Source organism: Empidonax traillii, unplaced genomic scaffold (genome assembly GCF_003031625.1).
Source record: "Empidonax traillii isolate 1590-97213 ecotype Southwest subspecies unplaced genomic scaffold, ASM303162v1 scaffold1:size7828297, whole genome shotgun sequence".
NCBI lineage: Eukaryota > Metazoa > Chordata > Aves > Passeriformes > Tyrannidae > Empidonax > Empidonax traillii.
In genome coordinates this window covers 2,564,011-2,578,528 of record NW_020955194.1, presented here as the reverse complement: position 1 = coordinate 2,578,528, position 14,518 = coordinate 2,564,011, and the positions used below count along the sequence as shown (strand labels likewise).

Here is a 14,518-nt window from a genome sequence, read left to right as displayed (position 1 = left end):
TAGGCTTATGATAACTTAAGTTTAAGCGATCACTTACTGAGGGCGGTACTAAATCTGCTAAGAAGGGAAGTGTCTGAACACGGGCGCCACTTGCAGCAGTATTTCAACCTGTTTGTGATGTATGCCAATCTAGGTAAGCACACTGCACACACTTCTGCTCATGGCACTGTAATAAACTGGTTTTTTATTAATGATCCATTTACAGAGGTGTAACAGCAGGAGAATCCAGTTTTCCATCCACAGGCAGGCTGCTCTCATTATATGTCATGTAAAATACTCCCTAGAGCATCTGTCTTCCTCCAGTGTGGAGCCTTCCTGCTATCCTTGGACAAAAAACATGAGAAGCTTGGAGGAGTAAGACTGTTTCCTTCTGAGAGAGGATGGGGGTAAACTTTTAAAAAGTGCTTGAGCACTGCTGTTGATCAGCTCGTGCAGGAAGTTATAAATGTGAGTTCCTGTTGGGTTACCTTGTGGCTAAAGTGTTAATCAAGTGTATCAATCCAAATGTAGTTACGTCAGTGTTCCCACATAGGATTGACACACGCACACACAGGGTTCTGGAAATTCTTCCAAGTGGGTAGACGCTTCTAAAGGAATTTGATTTCCTATCTGTAAAATTAATCTGGACAGTTGTGTTAATCTAATTACACCTGTAGCGTCTGTTGCTTTCATATACTTTGTCTACCAAAGCATTCTCTGTCAGGCAGGTTCCACCCTGACCCCCAGAGTGAACTGAAAGTCACTACAGAGAAGAAAGATGCCAATTCTTCTGCTCTGCCTTCTCTTTTCTTCTTCACTAGCTTTTCACAGTCAGTACAGTTGGGGTCTCCCAAGTAGGAGAGCACTCAGAACCCAGGGGAAATACAATTTTTTTTTGTAGGTCTGAGAGTTATCACAATCTACCTGCAAAGATAAACCTGGAAATGCAGTGCTAAGCAGTTGTGCTTGTCTTACTGCTGTTACCTGAAGGCTTCTCTCTGCATGTAGACCTCATTCAGCAAAAGCCACAGTAACATCAGTCCTGCAGCACCCCAAGTTCTCTGTCAAAGATTAAATTGTCTGACGTTTTGAGAAATCAAATAATATATTATTCACATCAAAGCAAGTGAAAGACCACTTCTACAAAGGATGTAACTACAAAACTGTCAAGCATAATCAAAAAATACCATAAATAAAAGCTCTTTAGATTCCTTCTCCTTACCAAAAAGACGGAAGGTAAGGTAAGGTCTAGTAGTGTTTCAGAAGAAGAAAAAACTTGGAAATGTATGGGAAATTGTGATTTTTAATCAAAATAAGAAACAGAATAGAAGATCAGAAGAGACATAGGGAATTTCCTGGTAAGTCTGTGTGTAGTATGTGCAGGTATTCATGCTGTAAACTAGGTGTATGTTAGGATTTTTTAGTGGGTTTGGTTTTTGGTCAGTTTTGGAGGTTTTCTCATTGGTTTTGCTTATTTACACTTATTGCAGAGTATGGCACAGTTACAAACTTCACACAGTTCTAATTGATCCATCCAGGACATGATGGAAAAATAACAAAACATACAGTGGGGGAATGTTTATCCTATCCTGGGCCTTAAAATTAAAGGATTAATTCACTGTCCAAAAGAGCTCTCTGAGGTTTTGCTATTAACACAGATACTACTAGTGAGTTACTTAAGTGCTAATGAGCACTGTGAAGAAATTCCAGTAATTTACAACTCTGCTTCAATGTGATTTTTCAGCTGAACGTAATTTTCCTGTGCATCTTTATTGATTATATATTCCTCAAAAAGAATAAGTGCTGGTTTAATAAAACCCATGAAGTGAAAAGTTGTGAGTCATGTAAACACCGGTTATTTTTCCTCTAAAAAATTTTAAAAAATCAAGTATTGTCAGCGCCAGAAACAAAATGTTTTTCTTTCTCCCCTCCCCATGAAGGTGTAGCAGAGAAGACACAACTTCTGAAACTAAATGTTCCTGCAACCTTCATGCTTGTGGCTCTGGATGAAGGTCCAGGCCCCCCCATTAAGTACCAGTATGCTGAGCTGGGGAAGCTGTACACGGTCGTGTCGCAGCTCATCCGTTGCTGCAACGTCTCATCGAGGATGCAATCCTCCATCAACGGTACAGTGGGTTTTGAGTTTTCCTTAGGTTAACTGACTGGATCAGTAAAGGTCTTCTTGTGCATATTTACTTATTGTTTGTAAAGTGGATTAGCTGGAAAATTGTTTTCCTTTTGTGTTTTAGCAACTCCTTTCGTTTAAAGGCAGAAATTTGTCATAAGCAAAACCGATTTGCTGTACTAAAAAGCCCAGGACAGAAATTTGTTCTGTATTTTATGCTGTTGGTTCATTCCTTAAAGATGGAGGAAGACTGATTTGTAAAGCAGAGGAGGTTGTTGATTACAAAATAATAATGGTTTTAGAATAGTTTAAGCATATAGTGAAGAGTTGCATAAAGATACTTTTATTGCGAGTAGGCAATAAAAAATAGATTATAAAAGTAATCTGTACAGGAAAACCACCATAGCAGGCTCTGAGATAGCTAATAATGCTTATCATGAAGAGATGCTGCATTGTTGTGGGTAGCTCTTAAATATGATTTGGTGCATATTCACAGAGAAGTCAGCACTTTATTTTATAAAAGATAAAGAATCAGCTAGAAATTGATTACCCACAGTGTAAATCATTAATATCTCCAGTGGCTGAAGAGAGTGCAGTTATTTTTGAGAAATGGTGACAGAATATTGGACCATGTGGACTTTATAGCATGTATATGTACATGTTCTGTTAAGCATATTTCAGAAAACCTAATTAGAAATCTGTAGAGAAGCTATTTAATGGTGAACTCATTACAGCTTGATGTGTCAGGCTGTAAAGTCAATAGGCTAGAATGTGCAATAGTGAGATTAATGAACTGAACATTTTACTGTGCTATAATAAGCTTCAGAATCATTTGGCAGTTATGACTGGAGTTGTTTCCAGAGCATTATTTGAAGCTTACATTGAAAAGATATTGTACCTATGAAAAATAATTGTATATTCACTGTATTCATTCATGACACTATACTAAAAAAAATTTACTTTGTCTGAACATTACCCTGATTACTAATTATGATTACTGTTTGCAGAATAAAGGTTTTTTTGCTTCAGCATATTAAGATAGGAAAGTTCTCCCTTGGAGTTCTGGGCATCTTCAAACAATTAACTCAAAAACCTGCAAAATTCAGAAACATCAGGAGCAAATCAACAGTCTTTCCTTACACAAAACAAAGCTTACTAAATAAGATGCATTCATTTTTATTCTTTCAAGAGTATATTACTTCTGTACACTGCAGAGGTTCAGATGGGACTGTTCTGTCATAGATATTCCTCTGAACACTTTTGCATTGTCTGGTGGAGTAAATAGATGTTGTGTCCTTAAAATATGACAGATTTGGGCTGTGTTACACAAGCAGTGAGGCAGATAAATTCAGGAGATAAGAGGATTTCACTGAGAAAAACTCAGTGGTTTTTCCTCTGGCACATGAACATGTCTCCAGCTGTTCTGCTTTGATTGTCACTGCATAATCTTATCAAAGAGGGAGAAGTAGCTCTCTCAGGCAGCAAGTGTCAGGCTTCACAATCATGAAAATTAGTTATTTCATACCATAGTTTTCTCAAAGAAAGTCAGCTGCAAAGGGAGGATTTGTGCTTTTTCTCCAGCTATTGTTTTTTGATGAGTTACACCAATTTATATTTTGGAGTGCACTTGAAAGTACTTGAGTACCTTTTAATCTGTAATAACTGTTTGTTCTAGGTAATCCCCCACTTGCCAACCCTTATGGTGATCCTAATTTATCTCAGCCTATAATGGCACTTCAGCAGAACGTAGCAGACATTCTGTTTGTGAGAACTAGTTATGTGAAGAAAATTATTGAAGATTGCAGCAACTCTGAAGAGACCATCAAGTTGCTTCGTTTCTGCTGTTGGGAGAATCCTCAGTTCTCTTCCACAGTCCTCAGTGAACTACTTTGGCAGGTAAAAATAAAAAAACCAGGAGAAAGATGAGAATATAAATGTGTGTGATGTAAGATTCTGTACTTAGACATGGGTGTTGTATTGAATACTGAAAGGGTGCTGGATAAATAAATGTTCCTTAAGATGGCATCCTCTGACAGTGTTTACACTCTTAGGGCTGTACATCACGTATAATACTAAGAGAAGTCTTTTTATGAGTGTAGGAAAGCAATCAACCTTTAATGAGTCAGGAATGCTGTGTTAAGGATTGAAAGTAGACTGTGGTGGTCTTTATTTATTCCAAGAGCATCACCTAAAGGCTTTCTGTCATTATCCATGAAAGAACTTCTTAAATTCCTTGGAAAGATAGAATTAATTTCTTAAGATCTCCCTTGTATTTATTTCAAGTGTGTTCTTAAGGTTCCCTTTTACAAGTTTGTAGAACATACTTGGTTTCAAACTCAGCAAAGAAATACAACACAGCAAGGTCTGTGTTACATTTCCTTTCTAATCTCTATGAGGTCAGTCACACTTTTCTACTCCCAATAGAATTTTTGGCTTCTTTTAGCACACCTTTATATTTACCCTTTTTTTCATGTACATATCACATTTTAGTATGTCCTTTTGTTTGGCTTTGACTTGAAAGAATCATAGTAAAAATCACTTTACTGATATTTTGCTAGCCATATATTTTACATTTTAGGATAACCTTTGAACACATTGCCTAAAAGTAGCAATACTGGTACAAAATGCCACTTCGCAGTTTTGTTTTTCTAAAGGTGTTTTTAAAGGTAATTTCTTCAGCATCTCACACTCTGGGCTTCGGATCAGTTGTATGAGAAAGTCATGAGGAAACATTTTGTCCTTTACATAACTTAATGTATTTAAAACCCAAACAAATACTGAACAAAACCAAAACCCTCAAAATTCCTACCACAATCAGCACTTTTTAGAAAAGAAGTCTTTTATCTTGAAATATCCTTTAATTACAGAAGACTTCAAATTAATTGTGTTCGTGTACCTCACTGTGTAAACTTCAGTGCTTCGAGAAATGCTTTATGTTCTCTGCATTTTCCCTTTTTAAGGTTGCATATTCATATACATACGAGCTTCGACCTTATTTGGATCTGCTTCTGCAAATCCTGCTAATTGAGGACTCTTGGCAAACTCACAGGTCAGTATTTACCTGTCTTTTTTTAATTCAGTACTGGTTTGTACATATTGTTTTTCCAGTGGTTCTGTTGCTAATCCTTTAAGAGGTTCGTTTTAAATAGATCCTAAATGAAAACATGCAAATAAAGCGTTTTTTCTTGTTTTCATCACGAATTTTGAAATCAGTACTGTTTTTCACCTTGACCTTCCTTACTGTTGAGAAATTTGCTGGCTATTTGTGAGAATAGTCCATTTTTTAAAAGTTTTACATAAAAAAGGTAGGTGAGATAACACAAAACAAATGTCATCAACATGCTACCTGTCAGTATTTCGCAATTTCAGTGTTTCATAATAAGTGGTTATAGGTAGTATTGGATTTACTAAATAATTTCCAGCTGTGTCTCATAAGGCATTTAAATTACTTGGAGTAAGAGCACACTTGCTGTGTGCAGTAGAGGTGTGGGAGTGGACTCCTGCCCTTAACCTGTGGAATTCGACTGCTCCTTCAGGATGTTCTCAGTTGCCTGGCCTTAGTTTAGAAGGGAGTCAGGGAGGGGTGATGGTTTGGCTTAACCACACTCTGGAACGTGACAACTGAGTTGTAGGACTTTCTTCTTTTTCTTTAGAGGAATTACAGTTTAGGAAAGCAACAGAAATACCCTTTACACACAGGTTTTCAGTTTTGCATGTATATGTGTATGTAATGCACATATCACACAGTTTGCTTTTATTTTCTTTTTGATAAACAAATACTTCCATAAGGTGTGTCTTAAGTCCACAGAATGCTGGAGGATGGCCATACTTAGGTGGATACGAAGTGAAATAGTATATTTTTAGGGTTGAACTGCAGGTGAGAAATCAGTAAATGGTTGTTGTGGATAATGCTGCATTTAAAATAACAGGGTGTGACGGCGTTGAATGTTGTGGTGTGGCTCCCCTGGAGAAGTCCATCGCTCCATGTTCAGGACTGCAGTCTCAGGAGTAGCACTGCTGTATGGAATTGTGTTCAGCTTCAGCAGAGGGGCATTAAATGGCAGCTGCAGTCATCCACTGACTGAAATACTGCTGCTGTGCTGCGCTTGGTTTTGCTGTGGTAATCAGAGAGTGTAAATGATCTCTGTCTTCTCTTTAAAAAGAACAAACAAAACAGCAAACCAGCACCAAACAAACAGCGAAACTGTCCATGGTAAATGAGGTCTTGTAATTCCTGGAAAACAAACATCATCTGACCTCAGGCAGTGTGTGTGTCCCTCGGTGCTCCTCCTCTTCTGGCACTGCCAGGTCGCTGCTGCCATTCCTTGGCCTCAGACCCATGCTCTTAAATTTCTCTTGATTTGACAAGTTCAAGTGCAGAGTTTGGGATAATAATGTTCCAAGTGCCGTTAAGTTAAAATAGCTGAAGTGAAGCTCGTCGTGGCTCTCAGATGGAACCGGGGCTGACGGCTGCCTGCAGTCTCTTCACTGCCTGTGCCAGGGCCGGGAGGAAAGAAGGCAGTTGCTTTTCCTACCATGAGTTGAGCTCTTTGAGACTTCTTTTTCAGAGCCAAAAATATGTCAGTTCGCAGTTTTTGCACAGTTTCAGGGTGGCACTTAATTCCCCTTGCCCTTGTTTGAGAGCAGAAGGCACAGAAACTGGGCATAGTTCCAGGGAATGCCCCAGTCCCTTTTCCCCAGGCACAAATATGTACCAGTTCCTCTTCAGAGGGACTGCGTGTAAAAGAGTGCATCTTTGAGAAGCATTGCCAAGTGTAAGCAAACATTCTGTTGAGGATTTAGCTGTTCCAGTTCTGTAAGGACTGTAGGAGTTACCAGGACTGTTTTGTAAATGCAGTAGACACTTTTAAAATAAGTAATAAAAATTAACCGGTTACAGTTGATTGCTGTGATTAGAATTAATCACGCTTACCTTTTTTTATATATCTTGTTCTGTTAGTTTAAATACTGCCACACATGCTAAAAATATGTTACATGTATATGTCAAGTTTGTCTTCTGATTTTAAGAAAGCCTCTTGACTAACACCAGAAGTCAGAACACAAACTGTCCCTTTTATAACTACCATGTAAGTGGAACCTTAATTTAAACACTGAAACTCTTTAACACTTGAAGTGTTGTTGTTGTTTTGGTTTGTTTTTTTGTAGGATTCACAATGCACTTAAGGGAATCCCAGATGACAGGGATGGACTGTTTGACACCATTCAGCGCTCGAAGAATCATTATCAGAAAAGAGCTTACCAGTGTATAAAGTGCATGGTAGCTCTCTTCAGCAACTGTCCTGTAGCTTACCAGATCCTTCAGGTGATATCTTTCATTCTATTTCTTGCTGTTTTTTCCTAGTACTGTGGTTTTTAAAATTAAAAAAAAGTAAATAATTAAAAAACCAGACCCCACCATTTATCGTTTTTTATCACTTTGATGAAATTGCAACTTTGAAGTACAACTTATTTGAACCCTCCTGTATCAGAAAGTCACTGTATGGGAATCAAAGCAATTTGGTTAAATTCACACTCATGATTCTGTGATGCAGCTGCAAATTCAGACTTCATTTCAAATTTGAAGTTTTCTTTGTGCAAAAAAGGATATTCGGGGACTCTTTCAAAGCAGCAGCAAATGGGTTGGTGGCCTGTTCTGTAATAGCTGATGTAGAGAAAGGGAAAATTGTGTCTCTTTTCAAGATTAAAGGAAATAACCCTGAATTGTTCATTTTCCACCTGCAGAGCAATGGAGATCTGAAGAGAAAATGGACCTGGGCAGTAGAATGGCTTGGAGATGAGCTTGAGCGTAGACCTTACACTGGCAATCCCCAGTACACCTACAATAATTGGTCTCCACCAATACAGAGCAATGAAACATCAAATGGCTACTTCCTAGAGAGGTCACACAGTGCTAGAATGACTCTTGCAAAGGCTTGTGAGCTCTGCCCAGAGGAGGTAAAGAATAAATTTGACTTCAGTAAAAAAAATGAGTAAAATGCTTCTGTAAACAATTAACCTTAGCAACAGTCTCTGGTCACTGAAGAGGTAACAGATTTCGTGAGTGTTTTCTAACAGCTTAATATTTTTGTTGACTTCAGTTACATACTCCTGTGCATTTTTCAGCTTTTGTTACAGTTTCTATAGGCATCTGTCTCTTGGAAAATTAGCAATATGGAACTGAAATTGAACATTTAAATTAGATTACAAATGGGTCTGTATTTCCAGTAATATGTTGACAGAGGGAATTTTTATGTAGTACAGTACGAGCTGTGGAGTGGAATTTTTCTTCAAGCATGTCTCAAACAATCACAAGAATGTCTGAAACAATCACTTCCATGTAGGATTTGTTCTGGATAGAATAATTGTAATATGTTTTACCTAAGTAAATTAAATGGGTTTTTTCAAACTTTAGGAACCAGATGATCCTGATGCCCCAGATGAACATGAGTCTTCTCCACCTGAAGATGCCCCACTGTATCCCCATTCACCTGGTTCCCAGTATCAACAGGTAAAAGCTCTGACTTGAACCATTTATTCAGAGTTTCAGTTTTTGGGTTTTTTTAGCATTTGTGGTAACTGAAATTATAGGCATTTAGCCAGAAGCATATTATTGTCAAATACCACCCTTGGAGGAATAAAGATAAAGGTACATCTCCATTTTGCCAGGAGCAGTTACACCATCAGATCTTCAGATGAGAATTTTATCAGATCAGGGATTAATCATCCACAGAAAGACCAGAGGGACTGATGTCATCACAGTGACTGAATTTGATTCTGTCATATTTATTGGCATTGATAATATTTAGTGAGTTGCTTTCTTGTTTTCAAATACAAAACCAAGCCTCAGAGTCTGAATTTCGGTTTGGATAATTGGAAGGCTTTTGGAAAAAAGCAGATGGCTTTGTGCTATGAACACTGATCTCTAAATCTTAAGTAGATACAAAATCTAAATCTGTTTTTACAATAAATGCTTTGTTAATATTTTCCGGTGAAAAACCAGATCTGAAAGAAATCCTTACCAGGATTTTTTTATTGAATTGACTAATTAAATCCCACACTTAGTTGCCATTTTTTGTGCCGATTCATTTTATATATTCCAAATCTGCTAATTTAATTTCCTTTCCTGCCCAAATCCGTTTTCCCCTCCATCTTGCTTTCCTTACTTGATGTTCTCAGCAGAGCAGTTGGTAAGTCATGCAGATTTTCCCACTCCTTTCTGAGCTCCCAAGTTCAGACACATTCCGTAACCTCACCATTATCCGTGTGATGTGTTCACTTCCTTGCAAGAGATGGCATTTCTCACTAACACACACAATCTTCATATTCCTAGTTACTCCACAAACTCTGCAGAGCAGTAGATAAGTGAGGTGTTTTTGTTGGCCAGATCTGTGTATGATTTCTTAAATTGGGGCGGAACATCTGCATAAAACTGCTGGTCTAGATTTTGTTCAGTTCTGTAACATTGATTTTCCCCCTTAAAAATTGAAGTGTGCTACATAAATACAGGTATGCTTTTTCCATTGTTTTAGGGAAAAAATCAAGCTGGTGGAATCTGTTAATAAAATCTATGCACAGTTTAATGTGGCAGCACGTAGGCAACCTCTCTTCGTCTTCTTTTCTTTCTTTCTTGCTGCTTTTGCTTTGCATGTAACTGTTTGTTATTCCAAAGCTGAGATTGCTGTTTCAGCTGATCTTGTACCTTTACAAGTTGAATGTTTGTTTCCCTTCTGTGTAAATCAGAAAGGTAAGTGAAAGGTGTGGATCAGAGGAATGAAGAGGTGGGATGTGTGTCCGTACAGATGTCGCCACAGGAGAAGCTCGGTGTGTGTGAGGGTACAGTTCAGTGGAATGAATGGAAAGGGGGAAAGCAAAGAGTGAGGAAACAGCCCATAAATTTAAAGCCCCTTTAAAATGTTGCTGTTTTCTTGCAGAATAACCACGTGCATGGACAGCCATATACGGGCCCGGCAGCACATCATATGAACAACCCTCAGCGAACTGGCCAACGAGCACAAGAAAACTACGAAGGCAGTGAAGAAGTTTCCCCGCCTCAGACAAAAGATTAGTGAAATGCACATAATCAATTAACTTGCTCCATCAAGACTGTGCACCCAGGCCTTACAGTCCAACCTTTCTCTGTGTCTGGCTAATATTTAAAACTAGAAAAACTATTCCTAATCAACATGGAGTGGAGAGTCTATTCACTGTCTTATCTGCAGAAAATTTGCTGTCAATATATAACCCGCCTGCAGTGGAAAGTGTATAGTGTTTTGTAATAAATGGCCTGATGCTAATGTGTAAATGGCAAAGGTGTATATAGTATATTAATGTTTGACTGTTAATTCTTGAGCAAGAAACATTTTTTTTTTGTCTTGATGAGACTCACAGATCTACAAAAACAAAAAAATAATTTCTTGATATATCTGCTGCGCTCTGCAACCAGTGTTGCCTGCCTCACGGCAGTTGGATCAACTCCTTTACGAAAAAGCCTATCCATGTCAACCACAAAAATAGTTTCATGTTAATTCTTTGCCACTGGAGTCGATTTTACTATGAGCAACGTAATGGCTGGTAACCTTTTAATTATTTGGTTGATGTGGAAAATTGGTGATGTAACATTGTTTCTAGATCTTTTTTCATTGCCTTTTTCATTCTGGTATTAGGTTAATCACTTTGAAGCTATAGTTATGCTGTAACATTTAGCATGGCTTCACACCAAGTTAGTGTAGCCAATGAGGGGAAAAAAAAAACATTAAAAAAAAAAAAACCAACAAAAACAAACGTGACAGCAGTTGTCCCAATGTGACAACTGCATTGCTCAGAACTTCTTCTTCTTACACCTAGACTATAAAATGGGGAGGGAAAATGTGACAAACAAGTGGTTTTCAGTTTCACATATGTTCCTCACATCTGATGTTTGACAGTTCTCTCTCTGGGTGGGATAAAGAACACTTAGTTTTCAGTAATAGGAATTTAAAAGATTTAAAACAAATATGCAAAAATTTGCTATGCCAGGATGCCTGGAGCATAATAGACTGTATTTGGTGTGCTTGTTTTGTTTCTTTGGTAGAGCTTATTAGATAAACTTCTAACACTTTCCTTCTACTGCATCCCAGTGAAGTGGAAGTCAACAAAATCACAGAGTACTTGTGAGTGCCACTGCACCAAGTTAACTTGCTGGTTTTCTGCTCGTTCACAGTTCTACTTGAAAGCGAGAATTGTCTTAGCTCTTTATCCATTATACAGAAAATCTTAACATTAGAAGCAGGGTTTAAAGATAAAAGAAACTACTGGTTAGTCAAATACAATTCTGAGGTATCTCTATTCCAGAATAAACATTTGTTTAAAGACTTAAAGAAACGCATCAGTAAATACTGTATTTAAATGAAAATTGGTAACTTGAATGTGTGTAATTTTTTTGGAACCTGTCTAAAAACCAAATACCCCTGCAAAACAGATACAGCCCACCCTATACTATTTAAATATTTTGCTGTTTTATTTTATAGAAATTATTTTGCTGAATTCACAAATAGATTTGATTTAAGAAGAATGTTTTGTCCTGTGGTGTGTGTTGTTTTTTGGGGTTTTGTTTTTTAATGGACTGCACAGAAAGGTGAATTCTGTGCAGTGGCACTATGCTGAATTCTGGAACAACAGTCACATTGAGATTCTGTGCACAAAAAAAAAAAAAAATTTGGCCCTTAAGAATAAAATAATCAGGACAATTACACTGTAAAAGTTTCTTAATGTGATTTATCTTGTACTTTTTGTATGTTTTTATATATACATATATATATTTAAGAGCACAAGCTTGATGGTGTTTTTTACAAATGAGTTGATAGAAACAAAGCTGCTTATCAAATTAAAGGTCTGTAGTTTTGAAATGAACAATGGCAAATCCAGTTGCAAGTGCATTCTTAGGCATTTAGTGTAACAAGGGAGGGACACAGAGGATTTTTGAAAATGCTGTGTAGCGATGATCACTTTTATGCTTCCATGTTTTTCCTAGTGCTCAATTCAGATTTTTTCATAGTTTTTTAGTAACACCATTTTACCTGGACTTAGTAAATTTGAATAAAGTGTTCCCATTTATGTTTGGGAATGTTTGTTGGAGGTTTTAACTGAGAAAAAAAAAAAAAAATTCTACCCTGAGTTCTCAAGTTGAAATAGTTCATATTTATTTGGACCAGTAATTGTTAAACAAGCTATCTCAGAGGCAATTATTACGTATTTTTTACTCTATAGGTAAAATGTATAATGTGCTAGTTCAGCCTTGCCAAATGTGTTTGCTTTTAATAGTGCAATGATTGTAGAGACATGTCAAACCTGTGACACTTTAAGGCTGTGGCTTTCTTCAGCCATACCCACCCCTGTCCCTGAGCTGGCAATGGCTGCAGTGGCAGTTGTTTTTTTCAGGCAGCAAATTGAGAATATTGTGCATCTCTGTGACGTGAAGAAGGGTGAGCCCCGTCTTGTTTGCTGCAGCTGCTGCTTTTAGAACAGGTGTAAGGTGCAATGTTTTCTTCACTCTGGGCAAAACAAATTTGAATTGTACTTAACAAATACTGTACAGGCGGAAAGTGTGATGTGCATGTTACTGGTGCAGCATCTTGGCAGGTGATTTTCAGGCGACACACCTGGTGATACCTCGTTGGTGATGGCACACACTTTAAAGCAGTCGTCCTCAAAGTGCCTAAAGATTTAACTCCCCCCTCACTAATTCCAGTCCTGTTTTTCCGTTCAGAACAGTTTCTAGGGAGTCTCTGGTCTTCCATAAAACGAGCCAATAAATAGTGAAGCAATTACTCACGTTCCTGGCAGTGTAACATGGAATACTTGGAAACTGAAAATCCATAGGTGATGTTAAATGGGGTATAATGTGTAGTTTGACCTCGAGGGTCAAGCTTAACCCATACTACTGCTCTTGTACATTCGGGTTGTGGTTGTTTAGTGACTAAAATAAGCTTTTTAACACTTGCTACTTGTCAGTGTTAAAAATAGTACAGCCATATATAAAAGGAATTCAGTCACTGTTGGTGTATCAGTAAATGTGCTACGTTTCAGTCACAGAGTTGGTCACCTGCACCTGTGTCACCCCTTTGACAACAAGAAGATGCTCAGGGTTCAGTCAGAGCTTGTTTGTCCTGCAGGACCCCATCTCGTGGTGATGGACAAGCAGAACAGGACTCTGCTTGACTTAGAATTTTTCACATTATTCTCCCTTGCTGACTGCCAGCTCTGAAAATCTGAGTTCTCTATTTTTCAGGCTGGTGTATCTTGCTGAAATGGAGCCAGAAAGAAAATAAATTCCCCGATGACATTTCTCTTTTTTCTTTTTTTCCAAAGTGAACCTTCAGACAACATGAGAGATTTGTGTTATCATAATTGCTGTTATGCCTTCTCAGCCACTTTGTTGTGCCTAGCTTGTGTGTTTTAGCATATGTATCATAAAAAAGCACTTATGGTTCCAAAACTTCCTATATATTTCCTGAGTTCCAGGAGAGAATGAGATTAGCCATTCTGCCAAAGCTAAAATGGGCAAAAATTGGCTGCTGTAGCAATTTACTCGGTTTTTGGTTTCAATAAATTTTGTCTACCTCTGAGTCTTTTGCCGGCAATGAATAGGCTGATAAACTGTGTCAGGGCAAAGTGGCTCAATGTTTTTGTTGGTGTGAGTTGCAGTTACTGGGTGTTGCAGGGAGGCTTTCAGTGAAATGGGTTTAACTTCAAATGAAAGCTAAAGACTGACTGTAGAAATTAGGGGGGAAAGTGGCGTGTTAGTAAATTTGCAGAGTAACCAATTAAGTGTTTAAATATCTTAACTAAACCTTGTTAGTCCGCACTTGCAAATCCACATTGAAAGCAAATCCCTCCCAGTGAGGAAAGACACACACCTTAATTTTTGGGAGGGTGAGATGCTGTTGCTGACCTCACATTCCTTAAGACAGGTGAGGGAGTTTCCCTTTTGTGGCCCAGCTTCAGCACGGTGTAATCAGGACAACAGTAGTTTTGGCTCCCCATTTTCTTACTTTCCATGCTGCCCATCGTGTTCATGATGCCACTTTTTTCACAGCTGTGAGGTCTTGGGAATAAAAGTCCTGCCTTCTTTAGAGCCAGGCAAGCCAGGCTTTGTGAGCTGTCCTGTAGGTGCTGTGCTGCACAGCGGTGCTGCAGGGACAGAGCAAGGGGAGGGGAACCTGCTGCTTCCTCCTGCAGGATTTCTGATCCTCTTCCAGGTGACCTCATGAAGAGGACAGCAGCAAGCCCCTCATTCAGGCTCTGCACCTTCTCCTGGTTTGCAGCTGGGATCAGAGTACACTGAGCAGTGCCCTCCCTGTGTGTGCCCTCCCTGCCATTCCAGGGTGTCCTTGGCCCTGCCTTCTCGTGGTCTTTGGGGATTGTCCTGTCCGTTCA

The 14,518-nt window shown here is 38.4% G+C and overlaps 1 protein-coding gene across 4 annotated transcripts in view; it reads left to right on the top strand.

The window, feature by feature from the left end:
* USP9X (ubiquitin specific peptidase 9 X-linked) overlaps nt 1-12,227 on the top strand; it is a 98,900-nt gene extending 86,673 nt beyond the window's left edge. For 3 of the 4 annotated variants that reach the window (XM_027884746.1, XM_027884588.1, XM_027884670.1), the window contains 8 exons: nt 4-133; nt 1,920-2,105; nt 3,780-4,000; nt 5,065-5,153; nt 7,271-7,427; nt 7,847-8,059; nt 8,517-8,612; nt 10,036-11,992. In XM_027884746.1, the coding sequence (XP_027740547.1) occupies nt 4-133; nt 1,920-2,105; nt 3,780-4,000; nt 5,065-5,153; nt 7,271-7,427; nt 7,847-8,059; nt 8,517-8,612; nt 10,036-10,170 (1,227 nt within the window). In that variant the 3' untranslated portion in view covers nt 10,171-11,992. Of the gene's footprint in view, nt 1-3; nt 134-1,919; nt 2,106-3,779; nt 4,001-5,064; nt 5,154-7,270; nt 7,428-7,846; nt 8,060-8,516; nt 8,613-10,035 lie in introns of all 4 variants that reach the window. The other variant, XM_027884508.1, reaches the window with a different exon arrangement.
* Nucleotides 12,228-14,518: the final 2,291 nt, after the last annotated feature.